Source organism: Vanacampus margaritifer, chromosome 1 (genome assembly GCF_051991255.1).
Source record: "Vanacampus margaritifer isolate UIUO_Vmar chromosome 1, RoL_Vmar_1.0, whole genome shotgun sequence".
NCBI lineage: Eukaryota > Metazoa > Chordata > Actinopteri > Syngnathiformes > Syngnathidae > Vanacampus > Vanacampus margaritifer.
Window position 1 is genome coordinate 16,887,329 of NC_135432.1, and position 19,107 is coordinate 16,906,435.

Below are 19,107 nucleotides of genomic sequence, written 5' to 3' on the forward strand. Positions count from 1 at the left end.
GAGCATCACCAAAGATAGAATTCAGCATGTGGGGATGTGTTCTGATTGACTGCAAATTATTTGCAACCAAGTAATACAAAGTGAAAGTTTGATTAATAATTTTTAATTTGTCCCATTACTTTTGGTCCCTTTAAAAAGTGGGATTCATACCTGCCAACTGTTTTAATTCTTAAACTTTTCTGATTTGGATGTTAATACCCTCAAATTAAAGCTGAAAGTCTGTAGTTAAAGCACATGTTGTGTGTTCAAAGCCAAAAAGATCTGAATCATTGTCATTGTCCCAATATTTATGGTCCTGACTGTAGCTAGAAAATAATGTTTGTAGTAAATAGATTGCTATGCATCCGCCCCACTGTTACTATAGGTACTTATTTTTCTAATTCTAGGTAATCTGGTCATCGAGAAGCCACCACCACCTGCACAACCACCTAGTATGTTGGGTGGTGGTGCTCCTGTTTCACCAGGCCAAGGTCAACATGGTAAAAATCAAGGACAGATCAATCTGGCCCAGCTCCGTCTGCAGCATATGCAACAGGCAGCCTTTGCACAGAAGCACCAGCATCTCCAGCAGCAACACCAACACCAGCACCAGCAACAACAGATGCAGCAACAGATGCGCCTCGCTTCCCAATTGCCCCAACAACATACCAGACCGAATGTCCCATCCATGGTTCAGCAGCAGGTGATTCAAAATGCCACTGCTATAAACAGCCATCATAATACAATACTTTAGGAAAGTTGCATGCCTTCTACATCTCACACTGCGTCTCACATTAAAATTATTTAAATCAAAAGGTCATCAAGGTATTAAAAAAAGGGTGTAATTATCACCCGTGGCTCTAATTGCTTGTGTATGCTTTTAATTTTTAGATGTAAAAAGTGAATAATGATATAATGTTTAATGGTATTTTGAGATGCAGAAGTTGGCACGAACAAGGCCTGCCACACATGAGTGTGAATGGCTGATGTATTCAGATATCTTGTCAAATAAAAAATTAAATTTACAAATTTTATGCTAGGGCTTCCCCTCCTTTTTTTCAAGATTCCATATGTTTTCCCTTTGAATTGAGTCATTCCATAATTTTCCCTCTCTGCTTGGTCAAAACAAGCAACTGTTACTACCATTTTTATTCTTGATTTCTTTTAGCGTTTTTAAAGCCAGAAAGTTGCCATTTGAAATTACTTTAGTGACTTTTGTGTCACGTCTTTGAGCTGAGTTAAATGAATAACACTGTGATAATGATTTTGTGAAATATATTGGAACCTCTCACTCCCTGCCAGCTCTTGAGATAAGAATGTGTATGTTTTAAAAGTTGTCAAGTTCTTATGTCATTAGTCATTTGGTCGTAAAAACTGAAGGTCCAAGGTCAAAGCCTGTCTACATCATTTCTCCGGCTGGTGGGGAGCTGAGATAATCATATCAAGTGTATCATGTGTCTGCTTATTAAGAACACTAATTCTTTGTCAAGTCTAAGGGGGGGAGAATCTTTTGTACTAGTATAAAGCGACTGTGTGTTTCCATATTCGACACACTGGAAGCTTAACATCACCTTTCGAATGTCAGCTTTTTTTCCTGTCTTAAGAGCTCTTAATAAAATCCTTGCAAGGGAAACTTTTTCATGAGATCTCAATTCTGATTTAGTTGAACACGCAAAAGATTACACTTAATAAAGTAATCAAATAATGCCTTCAGAACTGACCATGTTAGTTAACCTTGCCAACAAGATGAATTCTCGCGGTATTTGTGTTCACAAACTCCGGCGAATCCATTTTGTACTGCCCCTGCTCATACGTTTTGCTGCAAACAGGCGTTGTTTAGGGCGGGACGAAACCAATAAGTGCTGATGGTGGGGGGGAAACAAACAAACCTAACAGACAAATGAAAGCTGCAATGAATTCTGTTCTTGCAAAATTACTTACCCGTTTTCTTGTTGATTTTGAACAGCGAGAGGCGCTTTGTTGTCTTTATAGTGAAGGATGCTGTTGTGGTCTGCATGTACTGACTAGCTTGAGCGTCTAACCTTCTGCTCTGCATTATGCCTCCTGACCAGCCTCCCAGGCTCATCAGTATGCAGCAGCACCCGAGAGGCCAAATGGTCGTAAATGGTGGGCATGTTCCCTCCATGTACTCCTCATCCCACCATATGCGTCTACCGGGCCCACCACAGGGAAGGATACCCACAGTTCAGCCGAGACACAATGGCCAACAGTATCCTACCATGATGCAGCCTCATCTACAGCGACAGGTCAGTGTGCGCACGCAGGCACACAGTGTTTTCTCTCTCCTTCTTTTTTTTGGGTGTGAAACTATAAATTGTTACTATCTTCTCACAAGCCTTTTTATGAGTGTTCCTCAACTATTGCCATTCATCTTTGGAGCAAAGCTGTCTCTCTTTTTTCTTTTTTTCAAGGGATCGTTTTTATGGGTTTGACTGAATACGCACTACAGCTACAACTTGCTCGCTAGTGTGGCTAGCATGATGCGCGGCCACTCCTCTAAAAGTCACTAATCATCGCCCATATAGTGGCAAATAAGCCACAATTTTGACATGTATTATTACAAAAGGAGGACGTCGTAGTAATTTATAGAAGATCATGAAGACAATTTTATATTATAGAATAACAAAACACGGAGTCAGTGGACAAGTTTTTCTAATTCACTGTTTTTTTTTGCCCATTAACTCTGCAATTTTTGTCTGTGCTTTGTCTCATATCATTTATTGTTAATGGTGGAAAATATATGTGTTGTAGAGTTGCGCCACACTGTATTCAGGTTGAGATCGTCATCGCTGTACATCTTGCAGAAGTCATCTCGGGTCAGGTTTCCAGTGTTACAGAGATGTAGGGGGCATGAACATGTGTTCTCAATCTAGATTTGTGTTCTTAATCTACATTCAAGGTTATCTTGATAGGGTTGTAAGGTAAAATAGTACCATCCTTTCAAAGACAGGTCTTGTTAGTGTCTCTTCCCTGTAGAGTGGGTGTCGGGGCACTTAGTGAACACTTCTGCAAATAGGTGGCAACATATTCTTCCTTCGAGTTGTTTGTCACTCCCAGCTATAGTTTCCTGTAAAATGTATCTGTAAAACAAAGTTAAAACAAGTTAGGCTCCAGCACCCCCGCGACCCTTGGATGGATGGATGTTGCAAACAGTTTTTCTTGTCGTTTGCAACCATTAAATTTGTTTGCGAGTGTCTGCCGAAGGTTTTTGCAACCTTGAACAAACCATCTGTGGGATATCTATAATTGACAGTTCCATCTGGGTTTAGTGATTGGTTTGGCCGTCCGTCTAAGACCTTCCACTTTTTCCCCGATGATATCTTTTGTTGTGTTGATGGTGTGTTTTGGGTCATTGGCTTGTTACATGATGAAGCTTCTGCCGATTAGTTTGGATGCATTTTTCTGGCCAGAAAAAGTGGTTTTGTAGCCTTCAAACTCCATTTTACTGTTACCATAATAAGTTACATCATTACATTATCAAAAAAACGTTATAACCGTCGTGGAAGAATACAAAATTAAATTTGAAAATGTCCAGTAAAACCATATGTGTTCAATCGGCGACGCAGATGTGAGCTGTCTTGACTTGAGAAGGAGCTTGAGTCGGAAGTGATGGCTACTTTGGTGCCATGTATCGACGGCAAGGAGAGATCATGAACAAGCGGTTTAGAGCTGTGATTTCAAAAAACTTGCATATGAAGGCACAGCTACTTAAGGAATGTTGTTCGGTGAAGAAGGGACAGTGGTTGATGTCCAGGGGTAACATGGTCTCTGGGGTTTTGTCTTTGCAAGTGTGCGTGCGTGTACGCGTGAGTTTTCCAAAAACATCTGCATGCCATCAATGAACCACAGAACAATACCTGCCATTCATTAATCATCAGTAGCCTATCCATCTATAACAATTTACAACTACTTATCTCAGTAGGAGGGGGACTTTTGTCAAAAGTCATCCATCAAAATTTTTACATAAGCGTCTTACTTTATTACTTTCTGTCTGCCCTCTTTTGCAGAGTGATTGGTAGATATATTGCACCTGTGTAATAATTATGACCGCAGAACTCTGAACCCTAAGTTAGAAATGGAAGGACTAGTTAACAGTATAGAATGTGGAGTGTTTTGTGATTCAGGGCCTGCTTTGCTTTATTTAAAACTGTGATGCTTCGTGACTCTTCGGTTTGAAATATGCTTGATGTGTGACAGGATGGAAGAAATTCACTAATGCTTTGTTTCTTTGGAAATACCTTGCTTTTAGAGAAAGTGCTGTGGCAGAAGAGGCAGTGCAGAGATTTATACTTGTATGCAATATGGTCGTTATGTTATGTGACAATCATGGATTAAGCAATATACATGTATGTCAAAGCCCAAGAAATCCACAGATAAACCAGTTATTTCATGGACAGCCTTGTCATAAGGATGGGGGGATGGGGTTACTTCCACACAGCCATGATATACCTTTCCTGCATTGGTTCAATTAACTGAAAATGTACTAGAATAAAATCAACTCTTCAGCAGCGTTTGGTTTGAGCACCATTTCTCATAGTCATGACATGGGAGTATTGGGAATGTTGTAACGAATTAAAATTTCATATAATTGCTATGCCGCTAAGTTTGGTTAAACTAGAACTTAAATGCAGTGTATAATAAAATTTGCATTTGATTTATGTTCAACAAAATTCCAAGGTCGTTTTCTTCACTTTTGAAATTTGCTCGAAGTATACCACAGGATTTAAAAAAAAATTTTTACATCATTTTATATTCCTTCCGTTATCTCTCCCTCAATGTCTATTCACATCACTGGCTAGCTGCCATATTATCACCCACATAACATCCATCAATTTGGGTTTTCCTCTACAGTGTCTACACAATGTGAGGTGTTTTTAATGTAATTTTAATTTGAGACAAATAGTCAGCAATGTTAAAATGTAGGCTCCTTCTGGCTCGAAGAGGGACGCACTGACTGCTGTCTAACTGTAACGCAGTAGCGACCGCTGCTGCGACGATCTACACTCCGGTGAACGCTACTGTTGTTTCGCCTCACCAAGACGCAGCGGCTGCCCAAGGGTGGTCATCGCGACGGGGGTAATAGATCTTTTTGCCTCCAAGGAGTCCACTCACTGTCCCCTCTGGTTTCCCTGACGGAACGGAGCAGCCCACTAGGACAGGATGCTCTAGCACACCCCTGGCCGAGGGGCCTTTTGTATGCCTTCCCACCTCTCCCCCTCATTCATCTGGCCTCTCTTTGGCCAGCCCAAACTTGGTTCACTCTTCTACGCAGTCTCTGCTTCTCTGAACCCTGGATCCTGCCCAGTCGCTTGGATCTACTGTCCCATCAGCGGGGTCAGATTTGGCGTCCCGATCCCCGCAGACTCCATCTGTGTGTCTGGCCGCTGAGGGTTGAGACCCATTGCTGACTGAGTGCTCGTCTTCTGTTCAGCATGCAATCCTTAATACCAGGGCTCCGTCCACTCGTTCGCTGTATGCTAACAGGTGGAAGCTGTTTACGGAGTGGTGTGCAAATTGCGGGAGGGATCCCGTGAGGTGCCCTATTCCCACTGTGCTGGAATTCCTCCAATCTGTTTGCGATAAGGGGCGTTCCCCTTCTACGATCAAGGTCTACGTGGCGGCCATTCTGGCCTGCCATATTGCAGTGGATGGCAAGTCTGTGGGTTGTCATAACTTAGTGGCCTCCTTCCTCGGGGGTACCCTTTGCCTTCGTTCTAGGAACCCGCCTCGAGTCCCCACTTGGGACCTTTGTCTGGTGCTCGAGTAAGTCCCCTTTCGAACCGTTGGCCGAAGGGAAAATTCGCTGGCTGTCTCGCAAGATTTGCTTGCAATAGCATCCGCTAAGCGGGTGGGGGAGCTCCACGCCCTATCTGTTAGCCCCGAATCCCTTTGTTTGGCACCCTGACGGGGCTGTGGTCACGTTGTGGCCAAATGCTGCGTTTGTCCCAAAAGTTTTGTCTGGCTCTCAAGCCAACCACCCTATTCGTCTCGCTCGTTTTGCTCCACAGTCGACGGATGGGGTTGACGCCCCGGGGTTTTGTTGTCCTGTGAGGGCGCTCCGCTCTTATTTGGATACTACGGCATGTTTCCGTGCATCCACCCAGCTTTTTGTGGCTTACAACGGCCCGAATAAAGGGGCTGCTGTATGCAAGCAACGCCTCTCACGTTGGATCGGGGAGGTGATTCAGCAGTCGTATCGGGTCTCTGGTCGTCCCCCTCCTCCTGGGGTGCGCAGTCAATCCACCAGGAGTGTCTACGTAATGGGCAGTTCTGAAAGGAGTGTCCTTGGAGGACGTTTGGGCGGCTGCTTCCTGGCCGTCTCCTTGCACGTTCTCCAGTTTCTACAGTTTGGATGTCACCTCTCCTCATCCACTGGATGTGGTTCGAGGTCCGGCGGAGGTACACTGTAAGGTACACTTTCCCGGGTCTTCGTGACATCGCTGGTATTCGGCGTTCCGTGCTGTTTCAGCACTGCCACCTGTCAGTCAGGAGGGACGAAATAGAACGAAAGTTAGGTATGTACCTACTGTTCTATGAGTCCCGAGCGACCGCCAGCCTTGCTTGTCACTCAGGACCCTCGTGTTGGTTTGTGCGAGAAGGTTCTGAGAGACACGTTTCCGGCTACGCTCCACCTTTATACATAAGGGTCACGTCAGCCGGAAAATTGACATATCCTTTATGAATTCTTTCTCGATTGACGTGTGCGCGTGGGGGTTTTTTTGTGCTGTTTTAGCACCGCCACCTGACGGTTGTTCGGGACTCATAGAACCGTAGTTACATACGCAACTTTCGTTTTGGATAGCACATCCAAATAAAATCCCCTATAAAGTACTGCATTTAATGTTGACTTGGGTTATCGTGAACTCTGATATTTATTTGATGATCGTAGACATTAAACTAGGGACACTATGAAAAAAGTAAGAATGACAAATACTTTGTCATAGCACTGTCTGTATATAAGAACTAAATGAATCTCATTTAATCTTACCTAAGATTCAATAGGAGTGAGTCTCCATGCCCATACTTTAACATACAACACACCTGTTATTTGATTGTTCACCCATTATTGATATTTATACGGTCAAATAAAATGTAGTATACCCGAATTATTAAATATATAATAATGTACTGAATGCCAAATCGTAACGTAAGAGCTGCCAGTAAAAAAAAAAAAGGAATAACGAGTAGAATGAACATCCTCGTGTTTTAATAATGAGACTCAGGGTGTTAAAATTGTACACCTATTTTTGCATGTAAACTAGGTCAGCAAAACCTCCACTATACCCCGCCATGTTTGTTTTTGTGTCCAGATGTCGTTAGAATCTGAGATGAACCACCAAAGATTTCGTTTCTTACTGCAATCTGGGGTTTGGTACCTTTTTCTACTTTGTCATTCGTGTGTTTTGAGAAGCATGTTTGTCATCCAAATGCATGATTGGCAACCATCTTCACACAGCAAACTTTTTTATTTCATTTTATGTTTTAATGACACTCACTGATTGACCCTTTTTCTTCTTTTTCCAACATTTCTCTTCTCCTTTGTCTCTCAACACCTCTCCCCCGAATCTTTCCCGGGTTTTATTCAGCATTCCAACCCAGGCCATGCAGGCCCTTTCCCAGTGGCGTCGGGTCACAATGCAAACCCCACAAGTCCCACCAGCGCCAGCATGGCAGGAGCACACGCTCATCGAGGCCCCGCCAACCCAGTCATCGGTCCCATTGAGCTCATCCCCTCAGTCACCAACCCAGAGAACTTACCCTGTCTACCAGAGATCCCACCCATTCAGGTGTGCATATTAGAATGTTATTGACAAGAAAGGTGCAAATAATGAGGTCTTAAATTTCAGACGAAGTAGCATGTGGCCACATACAGACGCATTTATCCTCCTCTACTCTTAATATGTGACGGCCGGGCTGACAACTTTGCATTTTCAAATCATTTGCTCAGAGGACACATTTTGACCAATCAAATTGCAGCCTCTGCAGTAAGCAAATCGCATCTATATTGAAAATGCATTTAATCGTTCAGCACTCCTGTTAACAGCTTAGTTAGCTGAAGAAACACCATCCACATGAATTGTGCAGATGTGACCAAAACAATCTTGTTAAAATTGAGCTATATCCTACATTCAAATTTTCGTTTACTGTGTTTCTTCAAATTGGAACCTCTGCCTTAGTAATACGGATCTCTCGAATAATTGGTAGACGTACATACATACATTTATGCAGTAAAGTTATTGTACGTTTTTTGTATTTTATTACTCCCCTTGAAAAAAATTGAGGGGGGGGGGATCAACAGGTTAAAAGTCACATTAATGGTGAAAACAGTTTTGGTAGGATTTATCTTGGTCTCTTTTTTTTTTATATCACAAAAGCCTTGCATTTGAACAGGGGTGTGTCACTTTGAGTTGCAGCATGCCACCATACATTGCCTTTTGAGTATACTGGTCATTTTGGCAAATATGTAACTTAGTAATTCTGCTTTTAGTATTTTATCTGCATTTATCTGGAGCACCAACAAAATGTAACACAATTCTACATTTTTTTGCCATAGCTAGAGGATGCGGGTTCAAGCAGTCTTGGCCACCTTCTGACTCGCTATATCGCAGCAAGCACCCAACAGCAATCAGGTTCAGTGGACATGAACCCCTCCCCTGGACTTTCTATACACTCGCCTGGATCCTCAGGTATCCAATTCCTAACATATTATTATGCATTAATATGGCATTTAGTCTTCAACTCAAATTACATTATATATTATTATATCGCTTGTGGACCTCAGACCCGCCTCATAAACGTTTTAACAACAGTTTTTATATGATGCCATATGTGTCTGCACTCTGCAGGTCTTTCCAATGCACACACTCCAGCACGGCCGTCCAGCACCTCCAGCACAGGCAGTAGAGGCAGGTGAGGTGTCACTGTGTCATTGCTTCATTTTGCAGACCTCAAAAAAGTGAAAGTGTGTAATATTAATGACTCATTATAATTTTAACATTTTTATTTATTATAAAGGCCTTTTTACACTGCACTTAGCAACTTAGTAAACTGCTACAAGGGTTTGACGAGGGAACAGCGAGTCGCAGTGTGACGTGTAAGGTGGGTGTGTGATGCACCCTCTATTTGAAAAATGCAATTCAAGAGGGCCGTCATGGTGACGCGACGTGCTACATCCAATAGGAGAGTGTCTGGCGGAGTGATTTCAAAATGCTAACAGCAATTGACCAACCAGCAAAAAAGCTTCCCTGATGTTACTTCCTGGTTGGCCGCTAAGCACTTCCAAAAATGGGCAAGCGTGCACCAGGATTCTGTCGTCCTTGCATGATGCAACAAGGACAACAAGTGCAGTGTGAAAAGGCCTTGACCATCTTTTAGAACCAACACTATTTATTGTTTCATATAAAGACATTCAGTTTATATTGAACAAAATAACATGGCGTGGCCCTTAGCAATTGTTCCAGCTTCTTACGTGGCTTGTTTGTTTTCTTCTGCCCTCTTCTCAAGTTGTAGCTCTGCGGGGAGAACAACAGTAGGTAGCGGTACTGTGGAAACTGTTCGGGTCAAACAGGAACCTGGTTCGGATGACACATACGGGTGTCCAGGGTCTTCCACCAAGTTGGAGCAAGCTCGAGACTCTGGGAGGAGTGCTTGCATGGTATGGAAAATGGCAACTAGTGTCATTGGAGATGTGCTAGTCGGCTTTCTGTGTACTGTTGAGGCACCCTTGAGCATAGCATTGACTACACCGCCGTAGCTTGAGAGATATAGCACTGTTTGTGTATGCCCCTTTCACTGACATTTCTCGTGTACCTGCTTTTACAGTGCCTTGAAAAAGTATTCATAACTTTTTTTTTCTGTACATTTTCTAATCTTACATTCACACAAAGTAGCAAATAATTGCGAGAGGGATGAAAATGATAAAGAATTTTTAAAATGTTAAGCCACTATATATCTGAAAATTGTGGTGTTAATTTGTGTCAAAGCATTGCCTTCAGAAGTCACCTTATTTGTCAATAGTCCACGCCTGCATAATTACGCTCAAAACACACTGTGTTCCAAATTATTACGCAAGACTCCGCTCCTGCTCTTTTATCCAGTAGCGTCTAAATCTAGCATGGAGAGCCCACACGATCAAAACAACCCTGCGTGTGAAAGAGCTAACATAGGGTTGGGTATTGATAACCCGGAGTCGACGGGAACCGGGACTAACTTTCCGGCTCTACCAGAAAATAATCATTCATATTTTAAAATGTCTGTGCTAAATTTCAATTCCTAGTTTGCTACTTGAAAGTAGCATGAACGAAAAGAAAATGTGCATAATTTGAATCAAAATGTGTTTTCCATCCAACACTAAATTAGATGCTGTATAATGAATCATTAAGTTTGTTGACCATTTGTTTTTCGGTGTACAGTATTACAATGAGACTAAAACCTGCCTTTCTCTTCCTTACAGATGAGCAGTCCTGGAAACAACTCAAGGGAAAATATTAAATCGGAGCTCCAGTCTGAAATCTCTTGCTCGGGGCTCAATGGCTCTGGTACACAGCTAACCAACGGGTGTATGGCCAAAGGGCAGGGGGCATCAAACGCGACAGGCAATCCTGACGGGAAGGAGGATGACCCCAATGAAGACTGGTGTGCTGTTTGCATTAATGGTGGCAACTTGCTGTGCTGTGACCGCTGTCCCAAAGTGTTCCACATGAAATGTCATGTGCCCACCATCAAAATCTTCCCCAAGTGAGTATGACGTGAATGAGTTCTGCGCTTTCAAACTTCCATGGTTATTTTGAGTTATGTGTTTTTTTTATTTATATATATATATATATATATATATATTTCTCAGGGGGGATTTTCTGTGCACATTTTGCCGGAGTATATCAAGTCCCGAAATAGAGTACTGTGACGACAGCAGGAAAGTCAGTGGAGAGAATGCCCTTAATTCTGAGGACCAGAGGGTGAGTGCATCCAAAGCACATCTGCACTGGGCTTGATCATCCTGGCTGGCAAAGTTCATTCTTTTCTTACGTCTCTGCAGAAAAGTGAGCGCCTCCTACTGTATATCTTCTGTCATGAGCTGAGTGTGGGCTTCCGGGAGCCTGTCCCTAGCTCTGTGAGTTGCCATGCATGACACAAGCACACACGCAGAACAGTTCAACCGTCAACGTTAAATTTCTGTTAATTTGGTAAATGTCAACTTAATCTCATTCAATCAACACTATCTTTTCTATAGTACTCTAACACCATTTTGAGGTTTAGAAACAAGTTTGTCAACATTTTAACTTTTTGAATGTCATAAAAATGTAAAACATTTTAAAACAATAGAGCAAAATTAACTTTGATGGAGGCATTATGCTTAACCTCATTTGTCTACTATTCTCGTCTCACGTTATTGTTCTTCCCCTTACTGAAGTTGCCCCACTTTTGGAAAATGTGTTACAAAAATGCCAAAGAAAAGCAGAGTACATAGTTAATCTTTAAATGCTTAACTGTGGTGTGTTGAGACGTTATGCTGATGGATCTCATGATATGCATGACTTCTTGCGTGATGTGATGGCAGTACCGTTTAAAATGCTGGCCAAATACCAAATTGGATGGCCTCAGGGTCTTATTTGTTTGTGAGGTGCTTGAAATGCAAAACTGGTTTTCCACAACAGGTAAATTGTATTTGTATTCAACAAAGCAAGGTCATTCATGTTTCCTTTTATACCAAGATTGTTTAAAACTTGTTCACTGTTAATGTATTTTCTCTTCATACAAAGCTGCAGTCCACACATGTTTCAATCAGGAGTTAAACTGTCTTACCTTTTTTTCTTTCTTGAATTTAGGTGCCTAACTACTACAGAATCATCAAGCACCCTATGGACTTGAAGAAGGTGAAGAAAAAGCTGCAGCTGCGGAACCCTCAGCACTACATGTCCATCCAGGAATTTGTGTGTGACATGCGCAGGATCTTCCAAAACTGTGCAAAGTACAACGAGGTGCGTAGCATGACTTTTTTGCCTGCTTTGGGAATAACATCTTGTGTGTGTTTGAGTGTGCATGCATATTTTGAATAGAATGACCACAAAAGGTGCAATGAATAGCTTCTAGTGGAAAGTGCAGTTATGTTTATATGCTGTTGGAAAGTTAACATTGTCATGATAGTGTATTGAGAACTTTGACTTTGCTGACATCTTTTATTCTCTTTATCTTCCTGAAGCCACAGATAAACATGATTATCCTAAACATTGCGTGTTAACAAAAATTCAAGTAGCGGAGGGAGAGAACACTCCACACAAAACAGGCAACGGTCATTAGGATAGAATACATGTCATTTTGACGTTGATTGTGATGATACATTACACATGAACCAGAAGTGTGTTCCGGGACACTAGTTAAGGTTTGGTTTGTCCTCATTTCTGGCCTATTTTTCCCATTAGGAAAACCATGGGTTCAGACTTACCGGTAATTAGTTCTGTGACCTCGTTTTCAACATGAAAATGTCGCACAACAAAATAATGCTTTCCTTTGAAATGAATAAAATGAAATTAATTTATTCCATCCCCCAAAAAAACAGTTGTATTTACTGTATCTATATGGGGTGGTGGTTAAAATAAAAACTATACAATATCAAAATCAGTGAATTGTTGCAGCGAGGAAGTGCAGTCTCAGTGAAAGCTAGCCATTGTAGAATAGCCAGCACAGTGTCAAGCCATCAAGTGTCCCGAATCCACCTTCAGAAAGGGTGCGAGAGCTCCCTGGATATAGTTTTAGCAAGGCTTACTGATATAAATAAATCCCCTTCTCCAACTGATCCTTCAGGGCGTTTATGCCAAGAGAGTTCTCACATGGAAAATAGTACATAAATCAAGGTAAGGTAGGTAAGAAAACTTTGTCTAACCCGATTTGTTTGTGAACCAGATTCTTCATAAACCAAAGTTCCACTGTAATGGAAGTTCTCAGTTTCATTATGAAGCCCCTATTAACTCTACAGGCATTTTTAAGCTAGTTCGGACTTCTTTTTTTCTTTCTTTTTGTCACGGGTTGTCAACGTGAAATGACTAATGAGCACCTTTGAAGAGGTGAAATGAAAGACATTATTGCTAGGAAGGCAAATCAACTTGGATAAGGCTATGCACTTTTTGTGATAGTTTAGCAATAAGTTGAAAGTGTTAATAGTAAAATATAAAAGCTAGTTGCACAGTCAACCTTCCTGACGTCACTTTGGGCATATTGTAACAAAGATTTGTGTATTGTACTGCTTTCCGATCTCACCTTAAGTTTTATTTTCGTTTCAATTTTTCATCACATTGGTCGTTCCTTCATTGGTGGTATCACAAAAAGCCAAAGAAAAAGCAAAACACATTTGTTGATTTTATCCTTTTAGATGCTGGCTGAGCTGAAGTCTTACCAAATGTACAGTAGTCTTAAATCTGCAAGATTATTTGTTAGCAGTAGTTTGTACTCCTTTTATCGAAACACAACTGCACTTAAAAAAAAAAAGAGCATTTTTTATTTTTTATTTTTATTTTTTAGAAATCACATCTCAGGGAAAGTGTGCGTTTACAACACGGGTCGTGTTTCTTTTTCGCCCTGGGTGATTGGACACGGTCACCCATACACAGACTTCCAATCTGTTCTTTCCACATCTGCCTATATTCTGAACGCTTTTCTCCCCCTGCTACTTGACTGTCTGTGTTGTAATGTTATTGCCCCTTTTTAGATGTCTCGAATAATCCAGGTTTATGCTGAGGAGAAAGCGATTAATACGCAGGTAAGATGTTTGGAAATGGAGCACAGATGTCCTGCCCCCTCCCGCTGCGCTTTAAGAAATATTGTGGCCCTTTTGCATTCAGTTTACTTTCACATATTGCAAACATGCTGACTTCATTTCAGTTCAAGGGCCACATGTACCCAAATTGGATCTCAAGTAGGCTGAACCGGTATATTCCTCGCAGGAGTTCCACATTTCCCCCTTTTTTTTTTGGTGCGAGTACATTTGGAAAAGATTCACAATTGATTATTTTGTCTTGTTGCAAATCTTGTTTCTAATCATTTGAGCAATTTAAAATTTCTGAACAAAGTGAGTGCAATTTCAACAATGTTATCAATTTTCATGTACACATGTGCAATTAACCGATCGGAGTGGATCTATATACTGTCTGCATCTTATAAAAATACTTGTGAATTAAAAATCATTTGAAGTTGACAAATTTCCAATCTTGACAATTAGCAAGTTTCAAAATAGGAGTCTGTATGTAAAAAGGAATCCCCGCTTTCTGGATTGGACCCCTGACGGTTGGTCTTGGCCTGCAGGCCATATAATCTAACCCCCCTGCATTTGTTGACGTGTCGACTTTACCACTTCAATTCACTCATTTGCTGCCAAAAATGTTGTATTTTAAATATTGCCATGATCCCCAAAACATATTTACATTTTTTATGTGTGTTTTATTTTTATGCTAGAGCAGGGGTGGCCAAGTTCGGTCCTCGAGAGCCACTATCCAGCCTGTTTTCCATGTCTTCCTCCTTCAGCGCAGCTGATTCTAATGATCAGCTCATCAGCAAGCTTTGCAGAAGCCTGACAACGATCCTGATCATGAATCAGGTGTGTTAGTGGAGAGAAACATGGAAAACAGGCTGGATAGTGGCTCTCGAGGACCGAACTTGGCCACCCCTGTGCTAGAGCTTACAAAAGGCTTTGATGCAGCCGCTGACCTGAAGGTCGCTTAAAGCAATGGTAGTTATTACAACAAAAAACGCCAGCAGGTGGCAGAAGAGTATAAGAGATCAACCAGAGCCATGTTGCAACAAGCTCTTTTCCCCAGTGTTTTCAACAGGTTTGTGAATAATGATGAAACTTGGCTATATTCTTATGTTAATTGCAGCAGAACTGAAACAGATACAAATATCCTTTCTTTTTTGTTGAAAGAAGACACTCTAAACTTCCTTTTGGTAGGTTCCACGTTTTTATAGCAATAGAAGACAAAAGAAGACACTCTAAACTTCCTTTTGGTAGGTTCCACGTTTTTATAGCAATAGAAGACAAAAGAAGACACTCTAAACTTCCTTTTGGTAGGTTCCATGTTTTTATAGCAATAGAAGACAATATTCTGTGGGCCTTGCAAAATAAATCAAAATCCAGTAAAACAGCCGGGAGCAAAAAGGGGGTTGCTTCAGTGAAAATGGCCTGGAGTGAATTTGTTATGCTGCGATCACGTGTTTTGGAAAGAAAACCGATACCTCGCTGAAATCAACTTGGCACAGCAAACTAGCAGCGGTGCCTCGAGCTTGTACCAATATATTATTAAATATGGGACCGGTGGAACGAGCGCTTGTAAAATATGCAAGTCTATCCTCAAATATTACGAAAGGACAAGCACTCTACATGCCCGTCTGAAAAGGCATCAACTAACGCTAGCTGACAAAGCGCTTAAATCCAATTCACCAAAGTCCTCTGAAAACAGTGTAAAGACTCACAATCATGGTTGCTCAAGAAAAAACATACAAGGCAAGGGCATTTGTGTCAACCATCAGCTTTCATCCCACAGACACGTTCATAACATTTTTGGCTGTTTCTCTCCTTTGTATTTTTTCCACTCACAAAACACTCACTCAACCTGGCCACGCACAATTAGTGTACAAAACAAACTGAACAATCAATAAACCATATCCTCCTGAAAACAAAAACCCAGTCTTTTTTTACTCTTATTTTATTTTAGGGGGACCCAATTCAAGGACTCTACTGTGTTCGTTGTGGATTATTTAGTTATTTTATATATTTTTATTGTGCAAGGAAGAGATGATCAATAATATATGGCGGTAGGAGTATCTCATTGACCAATTTCAGCGTAGCGGCAGTGGAAGCACATACACGGCACATGTGTAATGCAGGAAAAGTGGAGCTCCGGTGGAAGCGTGACTAAAAGTGCATGCAAACCTTGCCTGAATTGCAGCAATGTTTCCTGGAGCCGCAGTGGGTTGGGATGCGGTGACATGTCGTGGCAAGATATCAGTGCTCCACAGCAAGGTTGAGCCAGGGCTGACCTGTCAGCACAACTTTTAATCGCATCTAATTTGTCGCCTCCTCTTCAACCCATCCTTTCCCCATCTCCTCTTCTTTCTCCCCCTTCCCTGGCAGGACGGATCCGAGATGGCCGTCTCGGGCAAGGCGGTGAGTGTCTACTTTGAGGAGAAGCTAAAGGAGATCTTCCCGGGGCAGAGCTTCCCCGAACCGCCTGAGGAGGAGGCCGTGGACACAAACGAGAAGGAGGAGGCGAGAGAGGGGGAGGAAACGGAGGACTCTGATGACGACTTCATTCAGCCCCGACGTAAACGATTAAAAACGGATGACCAAGTTTTACACTTCAAGTGAGAAGCAAACCTGCGTCCTGGTTCCAGTTTCATAAACATTTCACAACATGCCTCCTTTAGATTTTCAAGTTGGATTTGTCCGACAGTTGTAAATGACTTTTCTTTCTTTTTTTTGAACATTTTCATTTGTATATATGTTGTGACAATTTCTTTATAAAACAAACCTTCCGTAACCTAAGTGTAATAAATACAGTATCTTGTTTGTTTGTTTTTTAAAACATGGAATCTGTCAAGTGTTAACTTGATGAATTTGTGTGTATAAGAAAATCTAGTCCATTGAAGGGAAGATATTCGTGGTTGGGTGCATCGTCAACTGAAATGTATTAAAGAAAATATATGTTATGAAATTGGGCTTGTGAATGTGTACTTAAGTCGTATTATTTTTAATGTTGTTTAATGGACCCTGGCCTTCAGTTTAATCAAAATCTTAATATCACCATTATCACATAACGTACAAAAAATATTTTGTTAAATTAGATCACCGGTAAAATCGGATGAAAATTTGTGCAGATCACTACAGATGTTTTGCAAGTCGAATTTTGCTTGCGCTGACCAACTTAATCATGATGGAAAATTGCTGATGTTAGCAAGGCCAGGTGACGTCAGCATAGATGTAATTTTGTTACTGGCTGCTAAGACAGCCTGCATGCTAGCAGTAGTTCTAGTATTTTTTAACAATTATTATTTTATTTTTTTTAGAATGAATATCACATGTTGCTGTCAAGCCTGTCATGCACATCGGCTGTGTAATAATTAAATTGTGGAAGAAAGAAAATACAGCATTGTATCTGCATCGAGAGACACCAGATGCGTTGCTTCTGGCATATAGGATGCCTACCTGGTGAGGTGTTCTGGCCCCGTCACACCAGTCTATGCCTTAGGATTCCCCCAGTAGAGTTGAACAAGTCTGGGTTTCCCTAATAAAGCTTCTTCCCCTGCAACCCAACCCGGATAAGCGGTGGAAAATGGATGGAAAAATACACCATGTTTTAATGAGTCTGTGACACCATTTCATTAACACAGTATATCTGATCCTAGAGTCCCATGTCAATCATAAGAATGTGTGACAGGAGCAGCTAAATGCAACTCGAGTCATCCAAATATATTCGTATTTGAAGATTTTTTTTCTGACTTTGTTTGAAACTAGTCAAACTCTGGCGTTGTTCCTCCTTTGATTCAGTACCTTCCCATCCCAACTCGACAGTGTTTGTTGAGTAGATCATGTTTTGAAGCGAAATTGTAAAATGCAGCTAGGCATAACGTAAGTAACAACGCGGTATCACGGGACGATGGTGAAAGGCAGGTTTTGTTCCCGGGATATTTCACAATGCGTTTCTTACATCTCTGCTAAATTAAAATAATTCCATGTTAAAAGCAACTTGTTACGTCCGTGTACTGGCATTAATGCAATTGCAAATGTCTTTCAGGAAAGCATTTCATAATACACGGAAACAAAAAGACGAACACTTTACACTGCACATATTCGTGTATCGTATTTTTTGAATTTGACAGTGCTATAGCAGCTCATGCAAGGCGTTCCTCGAATGCGGATGTAATGCAAGCACGTGACATTGCGCGTGCAGCTTGACCCGGCCGGTGGTTCGACGCTGAGTCAACAACAGTCAGCTGACATTTCGCAGAATTTGTGGTTTTGACCTATGTGTGTGTGTGGGGGGGGGGGGGGGTATCGTCAGTTGTATGTATGGCTAGCTCAGCTGTCTGCTCATTATTTCTGCTGACGTAAAGAACGCGTAAACCAGTCGTTTTTGCCAGGAAACTACATCAGGGCCGCGGGTAACATCTGTTTTTTAATTCGGCCCATCAGCGTGCATTCACATTCTCAACAGTCCTGTCCTGGAATAGATGTTTGTTTCCTAAAATCGATTTATTAAAATGTGTGAAAACTTTTTAATCGCTTACCTTTTTTAATAATTGATGCATTTCAATGTAGAGCACATCTTAGTAAAATAATAAAGCCTATAGCTACTTTTAACAATTTTCATTTTTTTTAAAAAAATATAAAACTAATAACATAATGCAATTAAATAATGAGAATACATTATTTGATTAACAAACATTTTACAGATTTATATATTTTTATTTTGTACCATTCCATTCTATATTTTATTTTACCTCATGTACAAATGAGCTGGCCCATCCATCTACTAAGAATCATGTTGTAAGAACACAAGTTTGTTTTCCCACCTCTCTCTAAACAAGCGGTGTCCAAACTCGGTCCTCGAGGGTCGGTAGGCCTGCAGGTTTTGGATGTGTCTCTTAGTTAGCAAGCTCTGCATAAGCCTGATAATGATCCTGTTGATTGGAACAGGTGTGTTGGAGCAGGGAAACCAAGTTCGGTCCTCGAAAGCCACTATCCAGCCTGTTTTCCACGTTTCTCTCTACTAACGCACGTGATTCATGATCAGGATCGTTATCGGGCTTCTGCAAAGCTTGCTGATGAGCTGATCATTCGATTCAGCTGCACTGAAGGAGGGAGACATGGAAAGCAGGCTGAATGATGGCTCTTGAAGACATTTAACATTTTCTATGCATATTTTTACTGTTTATGAATCTATATTATATTTTATATATATTTATAGTATATAGATGCCATATAACTGTGATAATGTTTGTGTGAAATATATTGGACATATTAACTGTATTGTAATGAATAACACTTTTCACTCCCTTCCAGCTGGTGAGATAGGAATGCACATGGGAGGCATGTTCTCAAGTTCTCATGGAAGATAACAC

General features: G+C 41.2%; 1 protein-coding gene across 5 annotated transcripts in view; it reads left to right on the plus strand.

The window, feature by feature from the left end:
* trim33 (tripartite motif containing 33) overlaps positions 1-16,700 on the plus strand; it is a 35,213-nt gene extending 18,513 nt beyond the window's left edge. Inside the window, exons 9-21 of one of the 5 annotated variants that reach the window (XM_077578220.1) lie at positions 387-682; positions 2,052-2,246; positions 7,311-7,367; positions 7,587-7,787; positions 8,555-8,687; positions 8,847-8,910; positions 9,505-9,655; positions 10,454-10,737; positions 10,844-10,955; positions 11,036-11,110; positions 11,826-11,978; positions 13,703-13,753; positions 16,121-16,700. In XM_077578220.1, coding sequence (XP_077434346.1) covers positions 387-682; positions 2,052-2,246; positions 7,311-7,367; positions 7,587-7,787; positions 8,555-8,687; positions 8,847-8,910; positions 9,505-9,655; positions 10,454-10,737; positions 10,844-10,955; positions 11,036-11,110; positions 11,826-11,978; positions 13,703-13,753; positions 16,121-16,354 — 2,006 coding nt within the window. In that variant the 3' untranslated portion in view covers positions 16,355-16,700. The remainder of the gene's footprint in view (positions 1-386; positions 683-2,051; positions 2,247-7,310; positions 7,368-7,586; positions 7,788-8,554; positions 8,688-8,846; positions 8,911-9,504; positions 9,656-10,453; positions 10,738-10,843; positions 10,956-11,035; positions 11,111-11,825; positions 11,979-13,702; positions 13,754-16,120) is intronic. The other 4 variants (XM_077578230.1, XM_077578238.1, XM_077578246.1 and 1 more) reach the window with 4 other exon arrangements.
* Positions 16,701-19,107: the final 2,407 nt, after the last annotated feature.